The sequence below is a fragment of the Rhipicephalus microplus genome, chromosome X, assembly GCF_043290135.1.
Source record: "Rhipicephalus microplus isolate Deutch F79 chromosome X, USDA_Rmic, whole genome shotgun sequence".
NCBI lineage: Eukaryota > Metazoa > Arthropoda > Arachnida > Ixodida > Ixodidae > Rhipicephalus > Rhipicephalus microplus.
The window spans coordinates 163,712,714-163,735,858 of NC_134710.1; the positions used below are offsets into that span (position 1 = coordinate 163,712,714).

General features: G+C 44.9%; 1 protein-coding gene across 2 annotated transcripts in view; it reads left to right on the forward strand.

Annotated features, from left to right (window-relative positions):
* The window catches only part of c11.1 (maestro heat like repeat family protein c11.1), a 235,084-nt gene that overhangs the window by 153,871 nt on the left and 58,068 nt on the right, over window positions 1–23,145 (forward strand). For both annotated transcript variants that reach the window (XM_037428500.2, XM_075878112.1), the window contains exons 30-31: window positions 954–1,091; window positions 8,110–8,374. In XM_037428500.2, coding sequence (XP_037284397.2) covers window positions 954–1,091; window positions 8,110–8,374 — 403 coding nt within the window. The remainder of the gene's footprint in view (window positions 1–953; window positions 1,092–8,109; window positions 8,375–23,145) is intronic.

Sequence of the window (23,145 nt, forward strand, 5' to 3'; positions counted from 1 at the left end):
ATTGAAATTATGGCAAATTTTAAAGTATTCAAAATGCACATAGGTGTATATTAATCTGTATGTAACCCTCGTAAAGGTGGTTTTACTGCAGTTGAGCAGGACTGCTAAGCCAGGGAAGCACCTAATTTTATGTATATTAGTTGGCATGTAACTTTCTGCAAAGGTGGTTTCACTGTGGTAAAATTGGGCCAATTCGTGAAAACACCCATTTATTGGATATATGCAGTGCTTTGAAGGCCCACTTCAAGATTAAATGAACATATGACTCACATTGATTCAACTTTTTTGACGTTAAAAAGCTTGTTCTACCAGTTTATATGCTCTAAGTATAGTAATTATTAAAATGTAATATATTTTGCATGTTATCACTTGCATTTTATAAAAAGTCAGATCCTGCTACTATTTAAAGTTGTTTCCACTTCCTTTGAACAGCAACAGAAAAAAGGCATTTGCACAGGCCTTGTTTGAATTTAAAAAATATATATATCGTGCAGGTTAATTAGGTCATGACAAATATGCCCATTTTCTTTTTGAACATCTGGTATATACTATTTGAATTCGATCTGAAATTATTCAACCAATATCACGCTTCGCTTCAGACCTAGAATTCACTATTCGCACAAGTCTAATATATAGATATATATGTGTGAAGACAAATTTCGCATGCTTATGATTGCATCCAAGCAAGTCTATTCATATTGGAGATCGCTGTTCTGTGCTCTTACCCTGTCTCTTTTTGAGTGGCTATCACTACTGTTCAATTCTATGTGATTGAAGCATGTTCATATTGGCATTGGATTTCTATGCTCGTCTCAACATCATCACTGTCACTGCTTTTTGTTGAGAAATGCAGTATATATTGTGAGACTAGAGTGACATAGCATCATTGCTTTTTACTATTTTATTCTAAGGGTCGAAAAGCTTCTCATATATGTGTTGTAATATATTTACAGATGTGCACTTCAGGCTTTTGAGGCCTTTCTAAGGCGGGCAGGTCAGGAAGAAATTGTGGCCAGTATGGAAAAGGATGGCCATTGGGACAGCATGGAGCAAGACGAAGTGTTTCCAGATTCTATTACTGTGTTGGCTGGGTGAGTTTTTTTCAAAGTTGGCATGTGCTCATGTTATACCTCGATGGTCATAGTGCTTGGCTGCTGACTCTAAAGTCGCGGAGTCAGTACTATCTATGGTGATGGCATTTCAATGGATGCGAAATGCTTGAGGCATATGTGCAGTCAGCCAAATCATTAGCTATTGTGCATGAGTGCAATTTTTTCGTGTATCTTTGCCATACGACTGAATTAAGTTTCAGTTGAATCAGGGACAAGTGTATGCTCATAAAGCACATGTCCATAAAGCAAGTTTTTGTAACTTCGTTCTATAATATGGTGCCATCAGACAAAAAAGTGATCGCTGCGCACAATAGCTAAACTTTTGGCCAACTGTACTGTGTGTTGTTAGTGCTTGGTAAAGAAGCTTAGCTGGTCAAAATCATCTGGACCTTTCCACTCTATAGTCTCTCATAGCCCGAGTCACTTTGGGAGGCAAAGTTGCGGTGTTTTTATTTTTATAAAAATGTTTTTTTTACATGGCATGTTTTTCTATGGCTAAGTCGCTCTTCTGTATAAATTAGTCTTTTTGTATACAAGCATTTTGAAAAATTGTATATTATTTGTGCTCATATACAGTAGCACCTTTTTACTTATTAGCATGATGGTATGCAATTGCTGTAAGGCCTGGTTAATTTTGCCTACAATGATTTGTAAAATTTTGTGATTTGGACTTGAGCTTTTGTCTATAGTCAAGTATGGGAATTAAGATTTTGAACTCTTGCTAATTTGGACATATTTGGCCACACTGAGCAATCCTCTGGACATAGCTAGTGTGATGTTCTACAGAGATGTGAAAACACGTTCCAGTGTCCAGCCTGAACAAGCAGGTGCAGTGCACATTGCCATAATTATCAGCAGGATGCAAACACGAATGCTTTGTGCTCACTTTCGTTCAACATGGCATTACATTGGTTGCATGGCTTCAATGGGGCCCCCATGCATGATTACATTATTACTAATTAGGCTTTATCTACAATAGTTTCGGCAAGCAATGGTTTGGTTTACCGCCGCAGGTTCGATCCCGGCCGGCAACAAGCTGTCTTTTTGTCCACGTTAATATTTATATCATGTATATATCAGATTTACCTTATTTACTCGCGTAATGAACCGATTTTTTTTTTAGAAATGTTGACACCAGTTTGGGGGGGGAGGTTCATTACGCGGGAGAAAAAAGTCACAGGAGTTATAACAGCGAAATTTTCGCAAGTCGGTTTTGCTTGTCTTGGTCCACCAAATACGCGGCCAATCTTTTTGTAGCCTGAAGCTGTTCTTGCTTTTTCCTTTAATGAATGCGCACGGATCGTTGCCAAAGTGTCGTCCAGGCGGTTGGTTTCCATGCTCCAGCGCGATCTCGACCAACTTTTAAGTTTAAAACGAGCCGTGTTGATAGTGCACCAGTCAAACGCGCCCTGCGCAGCAGGTGTCCCCCCAACTAAATTAACTACGCAAACCAGACAACAAAAATGTAACGTCTCATGGCAGTGCACAAACGTTGCGGGTGCACGACATGCAGTCAGTGTGGTTGCACTTCGCATAGCCTCCGACATGGCAGGCGTGTGGTGTGTTTCTAGACCACGCCCTCATCATCTCGGACGCCATGCGCTTTGTTTTTTGCTTTGTTTTCTTGCCGCTGTGCTTACATGGCGCTATAAGCAAAAAGGTTTTTTCTGGACTCTCCAGATGACGCTCTGCCCCAAAAGGTGTGACTTCTAAATTTTAATCGACGTCTTTGGAGCTCGCGCTGCCCACAACTGTTTAGCATGGTTTTTAAACTGTGCTTTGACTTCTATGGCATCATTATTTTGTGATATAATGGCATGATTTAACGTTGTTTTGATCATTAAGGGCACTGGCTATCATACAAAAATAAAATTAACAGATACATTAAAAAAAATTTTTTTATTCAAGGACCAAGGTGGGGGGTGGATGGGTTCTATGAGAGTCGGTTCATTACGCGAGTAAATGTGGTAATGTCATAATTGCTACAAATAATATCCCTGTAGTTTATTTATCCCAACTGAGTTGCACAAAATATTGACGTACAAAAGGAAGGCACCTGAACACAGCGCCGTTTGGGCAGGGTTTGTGCAGCTGTTGCGAGGAGAATCAAGGGTGAGAAGCAAGGCAAGGGTATTTGCCAGGTCAAGCACAGGGCCAAAGAGGTCGACTGCGCCGTCGCTGTGATGTACGACATTCCGCTGTCGTGTGGAAAGCATTATTTTGGACAGACGGGGTGTTGTATTAATAATAGCATTATGGATCACAAAGCTTCTCTAAAGGGACAACCATGCTTTAACCTATTATTGCATTGTAGTGTATGTGGCTGCGCACCCCCGTTTGGGGACACGAGACAGGGTAGAGCGCGAAATTGAAGAGGTGTACAGTAAAAGGATATCGCTGTCAGTCACTGTGCCAGCCACGGCAACATCGCTGTCAGTTGCGAAGTAATCGCCCAGGGGCACATCAGCTGGCATGATGCTCACATAGCGGCAGTCTTGCTCTTCGTTGGTTTGCTCATCAGCCACCACTCCCGGATCAGCAGTGATGTGCACGAAGCCCCTATGCCTAAAGCAGTTTGCAACTACTGCAAGTGGTGTGTTGTTTCACACGTATGTCAGCATGTGGATTGCACTTAGCAGGCTTACTTCGTACTGCTTGCCTGACTCCATGCAGAGCAACATCCGCTCAAGTACTTACCACCGATGGCGGCTTTTCACGAACTGTATGATTTCCTGGTTCATCGGCTTCAGGGAAATTGTAGGGTTCGGAGGCAGGAGTAGCAATTCAATGTTCTCGAGCCCGAACACCTTCGTGTGTGCGTTAGTTATCTAGCACGAACAATACCTTCTGAGCCTTGGCCGCAAAGAGGCGGTCGAGCTGACGCAGCCAGGCTTGAAAGAGTTCGGCAGTCATTCAAGCCTTTCTGTTGAACCGGTAGTCAACAGGCAGCTGCTTAATATTCTTAAAACATCTTGGCTTCGCAGCCTTCCCGATCACCAGCAGCGGCAGTCGCTCTGTGCCGGTCATGTTAGCAGCAATAAGAACTGTCACGCGCTTTTTACTTCGTTTCCCACCAATGCACCAGTCCCTTTTAAGCGCGATTGTCTTGTCAGGCAGAGCCTTATAGAACACCGCTGTCTCATCAGCGTTGAAAATGTTGCACGGCTCGTATGTAGAAAGGTGGGCGGATAATCCAGACCGCCAGTCCTGCACAACGCTTTTGTCAAGCGCACCTCTTTCACCACACACGTTGCGGAATACCAGCCTGTATCGCTTCTTGAAGCGATGGAACCAGCTTTTCGACGCATTGAAAGAGTCAATGTTCATAGTCACCGCCAACTTCGCTGCTTGTGCGCAGATAAGGGGGCTGCTCAAGGGCAAATGCGCATCGCGCGAAACGGCAATCCAGCACACAGCGCTTCTTTCAGCTTGGGATGCGCTGCCGTTCGAAGCCTCTTTCTTTGGTCGCCAAATATGTCCCCGTCATACGCTTGCATAATCTGCTCTCTGTTCTTCACGTAAGTGCTCAGCATACTTTTTTTCACATCGAACTTTTCCATCACTTCTTTTCGAGAGGCTCTCGCTTGTAACGCCTTCAATATTTTCACCTTCACAGCCAAATTCTTTGCTTCGTACTTCATCCTCTTTGCTGCGGGAGTTGGAGCGGTTGGGGCTGCAGGAGTCGGAGGAGAAGCCATCCCGGCGTCGCTGGGGCGGTGGTCACGCGCGCGCGCACAAAGTATACAACACAAACACACACAAACACACACACACAAAACACACGGTGATAAAAAGGAAATAAAATCCGGCAAAATTTTCAAAAAACAGCTAACAGTTAGACTGCAGATGGCACTGATCACGTACAGATGAATAATTTAAAGCATACTAGAGGTAAGCAATCTAACTCAGCCATCACGCGAACGTGTTCGACATGCAAGAAAAAAGGAAAGGCAAATCTGTAGTTTGCTCGTTGCTGATGACAGTAGCGATACACTGCCTTCTATTTTGGTTGTTTAAACCTCCATGTCATTTTTGGGGGGGGGGGGGGGGGGGGGGGTGTGCCTTTGAGATGTACTATCCATGGGCGAAGGCCACAATCCGATCCCAAAGTTGTTTAGGTGCGTTGTCGATTTGGCCGGCAGAATCCGCTGCTGCTTCTCCATCGTGACTCGACCGGGGTCAGGCGTTGGAATTAACCGAAGTGCGGCCGAATTTTTCCGAACTAATGAGAGTTTTCAGTCATAGAACAATGTACATTTTGGACGGGACCAGACGCCATGGCCGAATTAACCGAAATTCTGAATTAATAGGGGCCAAATTAACAATATTTTACTGTATTTTGTTAACAAACATGTTGATTCATGTCTCGCGAAACCCTCGGTTTTGTTACTTGCCGCTGAGATAATTTTTCTGGAAGCGCATCATTAATACAATCTGTCTGCTCTTCCAATCATTTCTTTCACTGTATGTGTTCTGGTAACTGCTTATACAGTCGAGCCCATATATAACGGCCCCACTTAAAACGAACTTTCGCTTAAAACGAACAATATCCACGTGACCGTGAAAATATACATTGCTTCAAAGGCACAGAATCGCACTTACAACGAACGTCTCCGAGCGCCGCTGATCGGTTACAGCGAACAGAGTCAGTGGTCTGCCGACTTCCCGGGAAACCAATTTCAACCATTGATCAGGCATCGGCGAGGTGCCCATACATTCTTATTGTTAAATGCCGACCCTGCCTCCGCGCCCCTCTAGTTGCTGCTCTCCCCGACCTATGGAGGAAGGAAAGCTGTTTCTTTCCTCCGTGCCCCGACTGCTTTTTGTTACGCACCCCTCCGTCCTTTGTTCCCCGCTACTCTGAGCACCCCGCATCACAAGACGAGGCCCGTGTTTTCACAGTGCCACCGATCTTTGGAAGACCGGTCGGCCATCTACCCTGTTTTCGATCGCTGGTTATGTTGTTGGCATCGCCGGCCTGGAGTGACCATACCATTTGCCAACATCCTTGGCCACTGACTGTATTTGATAGTCTGCGTCTAGTGCACGCACGTACGCTACCCCACAGATTCTGATAATTTGTGATTCGTTTCGTGTTTAGGACTTGTTCTCGCTCACTCACACTCAACTCAGCATGCCTCCCGTGCGCGTGTGGAAGCGCGAAAAGGTCTGTTGATTTGCGCAGAACGAATTGCGAAATATGGAAGTTTGTGAGGCTGCGCAAAGCCGCCGGCGCAACAAAACTATTTTTTGGCCACGGCCGCCGATTCTTCGAACACTGTTGTGCGCACCGGTCCAGGCGGCCGTGCTTTGACTTCTGCGCACTCAGGCACTCTTACAAGTTTTTCTACGTGCGAATTTCGCGGACCTTTCAAGCAAGCTACCCAACTTAGCTCCTTCCTGTGTGTTTTGGTTTTCAAGGTCGCCCTCCCGCCGCATCCCCCCCTCTCTTTATCGCAACTCCTTGCCCTTCTCTCGCAAATCTGCTCTCTTGATCACAACCCCTTCGCCCGTCTCCATCGCTCCACGCACCAGCCACGCTGGCTCGAATTAGTTTCGTTTTCTGACTGGAAACAGGCCCAGAGCTGTTCCTCGCGTTATGGCACGTGTGTCGCATGTCCGCGTCTTGCTCGCTCTTGGTGTGCGTGTGGTCATGATGGCAGATGAGAGGACTTGCACGCTTTTTCCTGCCGCTCAACAAAACGTCGAAAGTGTGACCGCTTGGCTTGAGTGTAACTGCGCGTTAGATGCCGCGTTGCGGAGCGCTTGCTCATTGCTGTAGACGACCTGGCAGCCAACTTGCCTCTTCCAGCATCCCGGTATTCAGCTGTGGAGATGGTGAATATTTCATGGGCGGCAGTGACGGCTACATGCACGCGAAACTGTTTTCGCGAAGCTGACTTCGTCGCCGTCGGGCCCAATGGCGAGACTGAAGCTTCCCGACAGGACAACTGCGGCGGTGATTTTTGGCAGCGCCTTGGCGACTCTGACCTGGGAGAGCGGGTGGGACATTTGTTTCGATGGTTTAATTACGGCCGGTGATGATGCCGACACTGCGGAACCGTGCACGGATTGGGGCATTGTGAATGAAGTACGTGGCGAGAGCGATTTGGAGGAATCGGATTGCAAGAACAACGAAACTTTGGAGCCAGTTCCTCATGCCACGGGCCTCGGCGAACGATCATCCTCCCGTTTTAAATGAACTCGAGATTGCCCTTATCGCTTCTGCTCTTCGAAACACGTGCATCACGGACTTTTTGGGGCAAGAAACGTTTGTCTTTTTACCCACAAATTTTTTTAAAAGCTGTGTTTCATTTACTACGAATTTCGGGATACAGCGAACGGATGCCGCGTCACGCTCAGGTTCGTTATAAGCTGGCTCGACTTTATATGTCTGTTTTTTCTAATAAAGTTGTGCGCTGTGTCCAGGTGTCTTCCTTTTGTACTTCAATTTTTCACGCAACTTAATTAAGATGAATGACCAACTCACCCAGCAGTCCATGCTTCTCAAGTACTTTCCTTAGCCTGCTTGTCTATTAGTTCTTGTTAGTTCTAATTACTAATGAGAAAAAAACTTACTGCACTGACAATATTCAGAAAAAAAGGCTGGAACTTTTACCTGCAGATAATACAGTATTTACAAATCCCTATTTTTTTTCCATCATATGCTTTGACACATAAGATATATGTAACATTGCGAGTCTGAGATTGTGAATGCACTTGGGCAAGACATAGCGCTCACATTTTTGGCAGCACTCGATTACCATTTCAATTATCATTGTCTGTTGTGATGAACCATGTGTGGACTTTTGATTTCACGAACTGGAAAACCCTGTTTCAATAGTTTTTTTACATTCATGCGAGAAGTATGCTGGGTATGAACTGTTTTTATTCAGAGCTTTTCATTGTTTGCTGCAAACAGGTCTGTATATTTAATTTGTTTGCCTTGTTAAGTTGTAGCCTTCTAACCAATGGCTCATCTGTTTTTACGTCACAGACTCATGTGCCAGCAGTGCCCTTGGCACATGGCAGGTGTGGTGTCAGGCCTGCAAAACAGGCTTGGCAGTAGCCCATTGGAGACTCAGCGCCTGGCCGTGTTGGCGTTGTTTGCTGAGCTGCTAAGCCAGCCTTTTGAGGGAGCGCCCCTGCTGGCTGAGCCGCTCATGAACCACCTGCTGGGCTCCCTGGCTGACCCTAGCCTGGCTGTGCGCCGGCTCTGCCTGCGCAGTCTTGCCCATCTAGGCCGTGCTGAAGGGCATCTGGTAAGGTCATGCTCTGCACTTGCCATTAGTGCTGCAGTGATTATCAACACACCTGTCCAGACTGCTGGCGGGATCATGTGGGCTAGCTCCCAGCTCTTTGGTGTGGAATTCTCATCCTGTGGGATTAGAGACAGCACTTGGCTGCATATTGAAATAGGCACCATGAGCCAGTATTTTGGAGTGCCATCAATACAGTACATAAACAATTTGTTCATGTCTGGGACACTGTGAAGCTTTCACTTGTTCAGCATCTGTGCAAGTCACAAGTATGGAGCATTGCGATGGCTGAAAAAAGCACTTCCACTGCCATAAATGTGCCGCGTTTCCAGGACTCTAATCAGTCCTGATGGCACTAGTGACAACTCTGTGCCGAAGCATATGTTGCATATTTATAGCAACATTTGTTTGACCGCGTGAAAGGGCCAATATATATATATGGCCTTTTTTTTTTCTACTGACAAAAATGTTTTCCTTCAGTCACTAGTGGCATGCAGCACGACTCCACTTCTTCAGATTTATTACTCTCATAGGCAAAGATTTTTCACAAGAGAATGTAAATTCATAATACAAGTTAACAAATCTTTTCTTGTTTACTCACCACTAATTACTTTACAGCACATGTAATATTGTACAAGGTCCATTCGTAATGTTAATACTAATGCCATAAAGGAAGAAGCAATAAGTGACCAAGCTTTGTAGGGAACTTGTGCTTTCTCTATAAATCTTTTCTATGAGACCATGCCCTTCTACCACTACTATAAGTAGTTATTCTGCTGACCACCACTAGACATTCATTTGCAGAGTTCATGAAAAAAATCTATTTGAGTAGTCTCTTGGGCACGGAGCAAAAGTTTGTAGCCTACTAAAGGCCGCACATGTTGCCGTTACCTACGCTGAGTGAACCAATGCATTTTTTTCGCAGCAGACTGAGACTGTAATCTTCCACTGCTTTGCCTTGATAGCATCTCTCAACTTGCTAATAAGCTTACAATACCATCTTCAATCTGTGATGGTTTGTCATTTTTCGGCATACTGTTCAGAAGTTTCAAAACATGCTTAGCTTGACCCTTTCCAAATATTGTGCAGCCTTGGCTGTGGTGAATTAAGGCTTTTCATTATTCTTTTTGTGATTTCTTAGTAGGTAATATTGCTGCACCGCATGTTAATTTATAGTGGTTGGGGGAATCAATGTTCGCTGCAGAAAGCTTAAACATTTCTGTTGCACTTTCTTTTGCAACCCCATCTTGCATTCTTGCGAGCAACCTTTGTTGTGCAGTTACTTCACATGCATCATCTTCCGGGCTAGTTTACCTGCATTGAAATAGTCCACGCTAATAAGCTAGGGCATGCATACCACAACAAGTTCAGCATCAATTCTGTTCCAAATTGATCTCTTTTAAATGAAGAAAGCAGATTACTGCTTGTGCATCAACATTCTCAAGAGATGCTGCGATTTTTGTATAAAGCCTGATCAGTGTGGAATGTTAATATATTGAATACTTCTTGCATACTATCCTATTTTGCAAAAATTGAGGAGATGTGCTCATTTTGATTCTTGTTGTCTGTGCTTGTTTGAAATTATAATGCAGATGAAACCAACTTTATTTGCTCTTTGTAATTTCAGAATGACACCAGTTTGTTAATCTTGCAACAAAATGTATTATTCTAATTATTCTTGGGCTTCAATGCAGAAAAAAAATTTTTTAAAGTATGCAGAACAAAGGTGAAATTTTTTAAAGTATGGTGCTTATCTTAAAACTGGTTTCACAAGCAGTGGTGCCTTGTGAAATTACTGGCTTCACTTTATGTGTGACAAGTTTATTAGAGCAGTTAGTAATTAGAAAGTTAACCATTGAAATTTTTTTATAAGCAGTGCATTTTAATTTTTATTATAAGTGGTAGTTGCTTTTTCAAGCGATCCTGCTGAGTGAGTAGAATCATGCATATAAAAAGTTAGAATTTTATTAACGTAAGAAAATAACCTTTCAGGGTTCGTACTGGTCCTTGAAATCCTTGAAAAACCTTGAATTTCAAAAGAGCATTTTCAAGGCCCTTGAAAGCCCTGGAATTTTTTGCCATCCTTGAAAGTTCTTGAATTTCCTGATCAGTGCACTCTCATATCGACATCGCAACATCCTAAACATGGTACATCGGTGTGTGAACCTGTCAAACTCCTCATTTCTGAGGTATTAACACTTTCGGGATCAAGGAAAAACGGACAGTCTCAAAGAGAGTTATGATAAATATTTTTAGTAAGTCAGATAAACAATATATTCTCATGCATTATACATCAAAATGAAGGTAATTGAATGGTCTTTTAGAAGCAGGCTAAATATTACAAAGAAGAAGTTTGTACATAATTATGAAAAAGTGTCAAAAGGAAAGTGTCACCAAAAACAAACATAAAAAGTTTTAAAAGGCATGTATGTACAAGTAAAAATGTGAACTAAAAAAATTTCAACATATACAAAAAGTGGCAAAATGTCTTCTTTCCTTAAAATAAAGCTTTGGTCCGCCTATCTGCAACTGCCTTTGTTCAGCCTGCTTTAGACTCTGAGCACTCGTGTGCCCGTCACAGCTGATGACTCTCATGCCACTGCAAGAAACAATTTCTAGTCGTTGTAAAACACAAGTGAACATCACAAGTTCTGCAAAAACAATTAGTTTTGAGTTCAACTTTCTTGATGTCATAGCACAGCTTGCAGCTTCTGCGCCTTTCTGCCTTTTCGGGCTTGTGGAGCGCTCATTTAGTGGAGAGTGGTGGAGGGGAGTGTGTGCTGGCTTGGCACTATCAATGTTGAAGATCTGATGAACGAGCTCTTCTCTGAATGCCAGGTGGTTGTATTCAGCTTTTCTTTCAAGTTTGGGGATATCCGGGTGTGATGCACGGTGTGCTTGAAATAAAATGAAACTATTCACACAGGCAATATCAATGCAGTGGAAGAAGAGTGTCTTCCACCACCGAACACTTCTCATGAGGGCATTGTGATAGCCACTCATCTAGTCTGATTTATCTACTCCTAGCATTCCAGCATTGTATTCATATATAAGCAATGGCTACTGTATACTGTACAGAAATTTGAGCCCAAGTATTTCCCCTTTTTTCCATTCTTTTGCTGTGATGGTCATATTGGCTGTGTGAATAGTGCTCATCATGTTGACAACACGACGGTCTTTCCACTGCAAGTATAATATACCACGATTGCGAAGCCATCTTACGTCCCCACGTCGGGCTTTTTTTTCCCATCGTGAGTCTTTCAGTTCGACCGGAAATCCTCACCCGTCTTTTCTCATTGTACCGCAAGCCAATGTTTTTCGGTCAGTCAGGTGACTGAACAAACGCGTCGACATGTAAATGTTATTCATAAATATTCTGTACCCCTGATCAAGATATTCAGCGCACAGCTGGCAAACTACATCGAATGCTAATCCATGAGGTCCTGGCTCATCCCACTTGCCAGTATATACACTGAAACATACCGTGTATCGGGTGCCGGGATCAGCTAAGACCCAGAGCTTGTAGCCCCATTTTATGACCTTATCTTTCATATACTGCCTGATTCCTGATCGCCCTTTGGATTTCACCATCCATTCGTCCATGGAGAGATCACGATGTGGCTGAAAAAGTTTCGCGGACACTTGATTCGCATACTCCATGAGCCACCACACGAACCGGAGTTTCCCCCTCGATAGCTGGCTCACATCGTCCAAGTCGGGAACATGGAGCATAGCGAGCAACGCTATGGAGTCGCATCTGGGCATTATTCATCGTGGAAGCAGGCCATTGTAGTGCTCACCCACGTTCCAGTAGAGCTTCAAGCGCAGAACCTTGACAATGCCCATGTAAATTATGAGGCCTATGAATTTCATCATTTCATCCATGGTCACCTCTTCCCACGAACCATCTTGACGAGCGTGCATCAGTTTTTCTAGTATTTTCGTCCAGGCATATTTGTTTGAGTTTTCACAAAGCATAGCGATCACTTCAGTTGTGAAAAAAAGAGCAAAGAAGTCAAGGACCGTCAGAAATTTCCTTTGTCCGCTGAGTGCCACGCCTATGTAGTCAGTGATGTAAACACCAGGTGCTCGATGCGGCGCAGAGACGAACCACTTCTGCGCTGGTGGCAGGAAGTCATTGCCGTACGTCGTTGAAACCCTGCCAAACAAACATAACACACTAAGAACATGTAACGGCCGTGCAAGCTTGCTCAAGAGCAAGCTGAAAGGAAAGCGAAACTAACCTTTGTCCACTTATTGAACTTCCAGGCTGATCCTCCCCTGACTCGCTGTAGCGGAATCGGGAGATCCGGACCGTTTTTCAAGCGCGCCGCGTCGCGAACTTCACGTCATTCTTTTGATCAGCTGACGCGACCGCACCCGAGAGAAACTGCGATTGTCCGCCGCCACCTCCCGGAAAAGAAACAAACTACTCGGAAAATGACAGAGTAGTGTTAGAAATACCGCGCAGATGGTGCTACATGTCAAAGCGCGCAAAAAATTTAGTTTGAAAGGGCGTTAAAACCCATCGGTCGTATACGACCGAAGGCCCTATGGGCTGGTCCTAAAAGTGTCAATGTGGCGTGGCTGCACATTCTCATTTTGCAAAAGTGCATGTGAAAAAAAGTTAGTTTCTGGCGAGGGTAAAGCATTGAATGTGATAACAAGAACTTAGAATGTCATACGAAGAAGGGCAAGCAACCCCATACATGCGATGCACCGCTTAAGCACGGACGCACGAAAAGCAAGCGCACAGGATGAGTGCTCATGAACTACTGTCATAGCTCGACACTGGAAGCGTGTTGCTTAAACAAACCAAGAATGTTTTTAGAAAAGAACACACTTGTATCCACAAGATGAGTGTAAATTAAACTGTCCCAGTTGTTACTTCTTAGTTGTTGAGCAACGTGCTGCGAGTGTCAACTGTGCACAAGCTGACACTCTTAATGGTATGGTGCCATCAAATTTCAAGGCCATAGCAAGCACCATGTGTGTTTAACAATATATTTGAAGTCACTTCCCAAGTGTACCTAAATGCTCCTTCTCCTAATCGAGACCTATCGTGAGCGCGTCTAACACTGACGTGGTTTTACACGAAGGGCAACAAAAGTTCTAGTGATGTCAGGCCAGATCTGTAGTCAGCTGAGTGATCTCCGGACTTCCGCCCCGTACGTACCGGCAAAGCATCACAGCTGCAACAGGTAGCGGAGAGTTTGTTTTGAAAGTGCTTGTGTGGCACATCTGTGCGAGAGCTGACAATACTCAGCATGATGCGCGCAATGCTTTGGGATCACGTGACTACCGTATTTACTCGATTCTACCGCGCCCTCGATTGTAATGCGCACCCGATTTCCACCGTGAAAAAAAAAAAAACGTAAGACATCGATTGCAACGCGCACCCATTTTTCTCGCTGGCCAGCACGATCACACCACTCGAAAAAAACGACTCCTTTCGGGAGCGTCTTCCATTTAAATATGAGTTACGGGCGAAGCTTGTGCCCATCTGACGAGTAACAGAGCATTGTCGTCACTGCAGTTTTACCGTGGACCAATGTCAGCACGCGAACTTGCTTCGCCCCCTTCTTCTCGACGGTTGTGGTGCCAGGCATGTCGAAGTAAAGAGGCGTCTGATCGGCATTCCCGATTTGCCCAAGCAGGTAGCCGTTGTTGCGCCGCAAGTTTAGGACGAACCTCTGAAAACTGAAGCTTTTCATCGTACTCCTCCGCAAAACTTTTCGCATATGCATGTTCCCCTTCGGAGGGAAAAGCCTTTCCTCTTCAAAGTTAGCCAGCACCTGCTCGCTTTAAACTGGCTCCGCATTAGACCTTTTTCTAAAACTAATTGCATAGCCCGCACTTGGAGCAGTTCTGTCGTCACGGGCCGCTCGCTGCTCAAGCACACACTCGCCGAGCAGCTCTTTAATTTGCGGAAACCGACCCTGCTGTGGTCCACTGAAGCCTTTGCGTGAAGCTTTGCTGTCGACAATCTTCTGCTTTTGTTTCCGCCGGTCCCGCACGCACGTTTCGGGAACTCCGAACGACCGCGATGCGGCCCGATTTCTGTCTGTTTCCGCACACGCGATGATGGCTTTTTTTTTAAAAGCGGCATCGTGGTGCACTCGAGTTTTTGGAGTCGGCCCTTCCACGCCGTCGATGCTAATGCACTACTAGATGACGAACTCCTCAGCACACGTACGAAGTGCCGCACATGGGAAACACATAGGCAGAAATGGCTGACGCGCCATGCCGACGCACGTAGGGGGCGGCCATTTTGGATTTGCCGATGGCAATAGATTGAACGTATTTTTTTTTCGTACTCGATTCTAACGCGCGTGCGATTTATGAACTCGCTTAACCGGAAAAAAGGTGCGCGTTAGATTCGAGTAATTATGGTAAGCCAGCTACACTGCTATGTGCCTGCACAACTCGGTCCCCACAAACAGGAACTGAAAACTTCCTATCAAAAAGGCGACAAATTGTATAGCAAGAACAAATGAATCTTGGTGCGTGTAGTGTGCTTATTGGAGCTATAATTAAAGCTTGTAGCAAAGAGCGTGAAAGCCACAAATATTGTGGCACGACCCCTTTAAGGCCTGACTACACATGCACGTTGAAGCCCATCAGTGCGTAACTTTCTGGCATGACATCGTGCCCTGTCCAATGGAGACGGTGTGAGAAGTTATAAAAACTACACTCTTTTTTTTATAAATGCGATAGCCATATATTGTAAGTACAATAAAATTGGTAATTTTTGAAAGTTTTAAAGTGAAAAATTCAAACTTAGCATGCTGGTTTGAGTCGTTGAAAAACTTGCAACAGGTCCTGAAAAGTCCTTGAATATTCTTGAATTTTCGCTTTGTGAGCCTGTACGAACCCTGCCTTTATTATTCTAGTGTGGTATATATAATCATGTGTAGTTCTATTGAGCTTGTAAAGAAATACCCAACTGTTTGATACGGGGCATCATTCTATATAATTTTCCTGACATCCGGACAATATTAAAGCACGTACTCTCTGTAAGAGAACTCTATTGAAGAAAGGGCTTACTTTTGCTTTAACATCATAACTGCTTGTGAAAATGCTAACTTGCATGGCACAGACTTCTGCACATTGTCCAAGGAGAGTGAGCAGCTAAGATGACAACTGTCCACATTTATGCAAAAGCTCTTGGCTAGGGCAAGTGTGTCAATCACCTTCAATGAGGTGGGCAAAGGACCCCCATTGTTTTTCTCCCCCTTTGGACTTTACTTCAGGTCTACAGTATCTGTGACAGTCATGTTTTCAAATTATTTTGAGGTTGCAGCAGCATGGTGGATAGTCACAATATTGTCAACTTTTGATTTACTAAATGGGTCCTGCTCCATTTTTAAAATAATCGTTGAATGACCTCAGTATTGGAGTCTATTAACTCACAAATCGATTGCCGCATGAATTTCTTGGCTTCTTCAAGAACTAGCAGAGTTACAGGGATTTGCCACATGCTCTCAACACTTGTTCTCTTCTCTCGTCCCAATGAGCCCACTGGAAGCTACACAGGGAGAGATAGCATGGGAGAAAGAAGCTACGCCAGGACACGTCATGACCTTGAGCACTTGTCATGAAGGGCTATCACTCTCTCCTTCTGTTGTGATCATTGTGCACACTAGTGTTGCTACTGTGAAATTTCAGCACACTACATAGTATGGCACGAGCAAGTGGTGACGCACTGTGGCGAGATGCGCATCTGATCCAAACACTGCGCTTAATTTGTAAGCTATCGCTCAATAAAAGTAATCTACTGTTTGAAGACGTACAGTTACCCCACCATGCATTGAAGTAGGTGCAGACAAATCTCTTTATAAAAAGAGGGCACTTAAAAAAAGTGGCAACTTCATGCTTCACTTGAAAACCCTATATGCTGCACATAGCTACAGCATTTTGCTGAAAGGCTAAGTGCAACGAAATTTGACTAGGGCTGAATTGGCTTGGAAAATATATAGTATATATTGGTTTAGCAGTGATAATGACAGTGAAGAAACTTGTACTCGGGTATTTCATTTATAATTGCTCCTTTGTTAGCTAGTAGACAAGGCGAAGCTTTAGTGGTGGGCCCGAGCAAATCAAACGCCAATGAAAATGACATCAATTGCAGCTCTTTGCCACTCATCTGCCGCATCCCTTCCTTTTTTTGTGACGCCCCTCTACGAGCGGATAATTCGAAAAAGGTAACTCTTAAGTAGTACAAAATGCGGCGCCATAGGTTGCTGGAATGTACCGCATTTACTCGCGTAATGAATGCACTTTTTTTCTAAAAATATCGAAGCAAATATAGGGGGTGCGTTTATTACGTGAGGTAAATTTTATGAAAACTTTTTCAGGAGGAGCGAAAAATGCTGTAATGCAAAAAAAGTTTAGTCGCTTAGTTTTTCAAAATTTACATATGCGTACACTGTTTGGAAACAGCTCCCCGCCGCGGTGGTCTAGTGGCTAAGGTACTCGGCTGCTAACCCGCAGGTCGCGGGATCGAATCCCTGCTACGGTGGCTGCATTTCCGATGGAGGCGGAAATGTTGTAGGACTGTGTGCTCATATTTGGGTGCTTGTTAAAGAACCCCAGGTGGTCGAAATTTCCGGAGCCCTCCACTACGGCGTCTCTCATAATCATAGCTTGGTTTTGGGACGTTAAACCCCACAAATCAATCAATGTTTGGAAACAGCTTCTTTGTGACACTATAACATCTTTGGTGGTTGATGGCGCTGTCTTCTGCAAGCTCTCCCAGGGCTGCCCACGGACACCATAAAAACATTTTGCGGCTATCTTTTTTTCGCAATCGCTTAACCACAACAGTGGTATCTGCTGTGATCTCGAGGGGCGCCCAAAAGCATGCGCTACGATGCTACGACGCACTTAGCTAACTTCGTGGCAACCTCGCACGACGATGCTGTTAACATTTTAGCAAGCAGGTTGAGGTCGTGATAGCAAGTACCAACATTGCAGCAAGCTACCCCAGATGAATCAAAACAAAGCATTGATGACAAGATTAACGATAAAATACGGCCGCCGCCTTGCTTTTATATGAGAAGTGCCTCTACGCATGGATAACAAGTGAAGCGAGAAAATCGGGGGGGCTACCATGTTGCGGAAATGGTCACAATCTTCTCTGGGCGACAAGCGATTTTTTTCTTGGTTTTCCAGAAACCTGCGACGTGGTAGGGACGAGTGACCCTTCGCGACTGCAAATCTTGCCGTCGTCGCTCGAAAATCGCATGCACGAGGTTGGGCCATTTTTTTATTCTTTTGGGGGGGGGGGGGGGGGAGTGATTTTTTAGAAAAAGGTGGCAAGGTAGGAAAAGGGGTGTGGAATGCATAATAATTGTCTCTCATGTAAGGACACTTCAACCGATACACTCACAGGGGCACAAGGGAACGGCGAATGAAGGGACAGTTCAAGTGAAGAAAAAAAAAAGTAGGCTAAAAAAAAAAAGAGGGTTTCGCAGGAAGCGACTTCGGTTGGCGCGGGCAGTTTGGTGACCTTTGCTCACAGTGTGCTTATCAGCTGTGATGTCTCTACGCTCGCACCGACATATGCTTTAACGAGCTTTTATGATCATGCATTCTTTATGGTGCATGTTGACATAGTTTGTTTTTATTTAACCATCTAAAGGAAAACACTGGAAAGTGGCCGCGAAGTGCATATTTCGTAGCACAGAGTAGGCTATTCGCGTGCATCGGTCGGCCTGTCGAGCTACTATTTACGTCACTTCTGCTCAGCTGCAATAGTGTCATTTTTTCTAGTTTCAGTAACAAAATTGTATTGGCAAGTTTTTTTCCCTAAGTAACCCTTTGCATTTCGAAGGTGAAATATGGCAGGTAGCATTGTCTCCAGCTAGACTGCCTATAAATTGGCTTTTTGAGGTGTGCACGATTTTATTGCAGCTCGCCTTTAACTGTTCACAGCAGTGTTTGCGATTCCTAGAATGTGTTTTTCACCAAGCCTGAGGGGTGGTTCTGGACCCCTTTGTTGGCTTCCTAAATTTCTGGCAGCTCGCTTTGAACTTAATAAATCCTTTTGGCTGAAGGCATAAATAAGGTACAGTGAAGTACAGTCGAGCCCACATGTAACGGCCCCACTTAAAACGAACTTTCGCTTAAAACGAACAATATCCGTGTGACCGTGAAAATATACATTGCTTCAATGGCACAAAATCGCACTTACAACAAACGTCTCCGAGCGCCGCTGCTCGGTTACAGCGAACAGAGTCAGCAGTCTGCCGACTTCCCGGGAAACCAATTTCAACCATTGATCAGGCATCAGCAAGGTGCCCATACATTCTTATTGTTAAATGCCGACCCTGCCTCCGTGACCCTCTAGTTGCCGCTCTCCCCGACCTATAGAGGAAGGAAAGCTGTTTCTTTCCTCCATGCCCCGACTGCTTTTTGTTACGCACCCCTCCGTTCTTTGTCCCCCCGCTACCCTGAGCACCCCGCATCACAAGACGAGGCCCGTGTTTTCACACTGCCACCGATCTTTGGAAGACCGGTCGGCCATCTACCCTGTTTTTGATCACTGGTTATGTTGTTGGCATCGCCGGCCTGGAGTGACCATACCATTTGCCAACATCCTTGGCCACTGACTGTATTTGATAGTCTGCGTCTAGTGCACGCACGTACGCTACCCCACCGATTCTGATAATTTGTGATTCGTTTCGTGTTTAGGACTTGTTCTCGCTCACTCACACTCAACTCGGCACGCCTCCCGCGCGCGTGCGGAAGCGTGAAAAGGTCTGTTAATTTGCGCAGAAAAAATCGCGAAATATGGAAGTTTGTGAGGCCGCGCAAAGCCGCCGGCGCAACAAAACTATTTTTGGGCCACGGCCGCCGATTCTTCGAACACCGCCGTGCGCACCGATCCAGGCGGCCGTGCTTTGACTTCTGCGTGCTCAGGCACTCTTTCAAGTTTTTTTACGTGCGAGTTTCGTGGACCTTTCAAGCAAGCTACCCAACCTACCTCCTTCCCGTGTGTTTTGGTTTTCAAGGTTGCCCTCCTGCCGCATCCTCCCCTCTCTTTATCGCAACTCCTTGCCCTTCTCTCGCAAATCTGCTCTCCTCTCTTGTTCACAACCCCTTCGCCCGTCTCCATCGCTCCACGACACCAGCTACGCTGGCTCGAATTAGTTTCCTTTTCTGTCTGACTGGAAACGGACCCAGAACTGTTCCACGCGTTCTGGCATGTGTGTCGCGTGTCCGCGTCTTGCTCACTCTTGGTGTGCGTGTGGTCATGATGGCAGACGGGAGGACTAACACGCTTTTTCCTGCTGCTCAACAAAACGTCGAAAGTGTGACCGCTTCGCTTGAGCGTAACTGCGGGTCAGATGCCGCGTTGCGGCTACATGCGCACAAAACTGTTTTCGCGAGGCCGACTTCGTCGAGGTCGGGCCCGATGCTGAGCCTGAAGCTTCCGAACAGGACCACTGCGGCGGCGATTTGTGGCAGCGCGTCACCGACTCCGACCTGGGAGAGCGGGTGGGACATCTGTTGCGATGGTTTAATTATGGCCAATGATGATGCCGACACTGCGGAACCGTGCACGGATTCGGGCATTATGAATGAAGTACTTGACGAGAGTGATTTGAAGGAATCGGATTGCGAGAACGACGAAACTTTGGAGTCAATGCCTCATGCAGCTTATGCCACAGGCCTCGGCGAGCCCTGCTGTTTTAAATTAACTTGAGATCGCCCTTATCACTTCTGCTATTCAAAACACGTGCATCAGGGACTTTTGGGGGCATAAAAAGTTTGTGTTTTCACACGCACACTTTTTTAAAAACTGTGTTTCATTTACTACGAACTTCGGGATACAGCGAATGGATGCTGCGTGACGCTCAGGTTCGTTATAAGCGGGCTCGACTGTATTGAAATGCGACAATTTGGTTCTAAGTAACGCACATACTTCCGTTTGCACTGTCTTGGGTTCATGTCATATCGAAATAATTTCAACTAAGACATTTTTGGCCGTGCCACCCTTACCTTTCCCCACAGGGGTGTCGCTTGCACAGGCGTTTTGTGTGCAGCGACACCGCGAACCCGAGCTAACGGGGGGGTTTCGACTCCCTCCTGCACCTAGCCGTGCGTGGCTTTGCCATGTTTAGGGAAAAGAGGATCCTGGGGATTGAGCAAACGCCAGGTGATTGGACCTTTAAGGCCCCCCGGCAGAGGCAACATACCCCTTTGGCTGCGGCTTCACGTAGACGGCAACCCTGGCCTGACCCACCGGGAGGAAATCAGCAGTCGCCTTTTCCCATCTCTTGCTTAACCTGCACCTTCGTCTTTTCCGCTCACTTCACATCTTTCCTCCTCTATTCTAGTCACTTCTAATTTTCCTGGCAGCAAGGGTTAACCGTGTGTGGTCATCCAACCTTGGTATACCATATTAGGTTATAGCAGCGGCGTACGACTGGCGTTGTGCAGACTCTTTTATCAAGCTCTGCCACGTCCCCTTGCAGGGCTCCGTGGCAACAGTTACGTGAGACGATGCGCTTCTTGAGGCACGTAATTTGATGTGCGCTAACCCAATGCGGACCACTAAAACATGATTTTATTTCAAAATAAGCCCTTCTTTGGCACAAAAGTAACCCTACAAGATTTCTGGACCGTTATTTCAATAATCAGCGTCGACTTAATAGTTGCCTTTAATGTCTTTTTAATGGCCAGTTTCATAGAAACATGACGAAGTGATCTCAAGTGATCCCATATACGTGTCAGTTTTTATACTGAAAGTTTCAGTGTCGTGTCAAACCAGGAGGAGTGTACTTGGATTTTTGCTCCATCATAATGACATACTTCGAGATGTTGTGTAATCTAATGTAAACAAACCACTTTCCTCGCATTTTCATTCAAAGCCTTGCATACTGTGTGTCATATGCAAGACCTTGATTGAGGTCTTTGTCCACATTGGCCTTGTTATTTTTGCCTCATTCTTCAAGGCTATGTGCATTTTATATGCCATAATTACGCCCGACTTCTCACCACACTCAACTTAATTGGTGATTGCCAGCTTCACAGCAAAGAGCAAACAAACTACAGTGCTTTATATTGGGAGTCACTGAAGCATGGCATGAAATGATACAAGAAAGAATTACCAGGCACCATATGATACTGATTAAGATAAAGACAGGTAACAAACATTGCTTTTCGCTACTTGCTGTGATTGACAGCTCTGAAGCTGCTATGAAAGCCATGAATTCAAAGGCAGAAGTTCATGTGTACCAGACTCTTTGAGTAGCTGCTGGCAGGTCAGAATAATTTTTTTCTAGAGGTGTGCCAGTGGCTCGACCAGCATAGTGCACATGTGGTAGATTGTTGCATGAACATGCACTTGCTCTGCTAGGTTGTTAAGCTACTCTTTCTAGGATTTGTTCACAGCTTTCTCTGCCTCTCAATGGAAAGTCAGCTTTTTGGACATTTTTACAATGCTTGAAGTAGTTCAGTATATTGAGTCAGTGTTATATATGTATATTCAATGTATCTAACTATAGTTCTTGGTGTATGTTGTCATTGTAACCCAACAGTGTTCATCAATAGTTAAATATAAGGTATAATTTCTTTTTAAGAGGTTCATTGGAGTTGGGTCTGACTTCATCAGTAATGCTGAATGTGATATGGCTCTGATGCTTGTTAAATGCTTACTGTTGTTCTCGCTTTATCTCAGACATTTCTTCACATTGTTTTCAGTTCCTGCAACTTGATCTCTTTGTACTAGTCTGTCTAAAAACATTCATAAAGCATGACTTCATTCTGTTATGTTCTTTACATTGTGTCACATAATATTTTAAGCAAGGTAGCTGCTAATCAAACAATTTGCAGTAGGAGTGTGTGAATGTTCAGATTTCTAATACCATTAGAATACTTGTCTTATTCCAAGCACTTACTACTCAAATAATGTGTATATATATATATATATATATATATATCATTTTCTATAGTTCGTCACCGGTGAATGCTCAGTTAAATAGGTGCATATTTGGACAAATATGCAGTCAAACTTTACCACGACAAAATTCACGGGGATCAAGAAAAATTTCGTTGTAGCGAAAATTTCATAATCGTGGAAAACGTGGTAAAAGTAAAAAAGATATTCATGACACTTAAGGGAGCAGTTTATTTCCAGAAATTAAAAAAATCACCTATATTTGACTGCTCGCGCTTTCGCACGAGCAACGACAGAATGCGCTGCTCACATTCTGTGAGGAGCTGCTGTGCACTAAGGAAACAATGCAGGTTGTCCAAGGAGTCCATGACCTGTGATGTGGTCAGTGGTGTCAGGATTTCTGGAAGAACCTTGCGCGGCTTCGTCATTGTCTGATGAATCGGCAGTGGCAGTAGCCATGCGAGCATTCCTGAGGATCTCGGCATCACTCAGCTCCTCTTACACGATCGCGTTCGCTTTGGCATCAGCGTAATCGCTCAGGACAATGCTCTCGAGTACAATGCCGACATCCTTGAGAGCTGCCCATGCTGCGGCAATTTCCGTGTCTTGCCCTGGTCGAACATCGTTGGCAGCTTTTCTTTTTTCTTAATTGCAACAAAGACTTGCCAGGCATAATATTTTGCGAGTATGTTCGTTAAACGTGCGCCGTTAGGCCGGTGTTGTGTATGAAGTGAAGTAGTGTCTTGTGGAATGTGTTATGTATCCAGTGGTTGTAACTGGCTGTGTCGCTGTAGTGAAGGCCGGCTTGAAGGAGGGGACGAGAGCGTGTGAGGTGACGGAGGCATGTGAATAGCTCTGGGCAAATGCA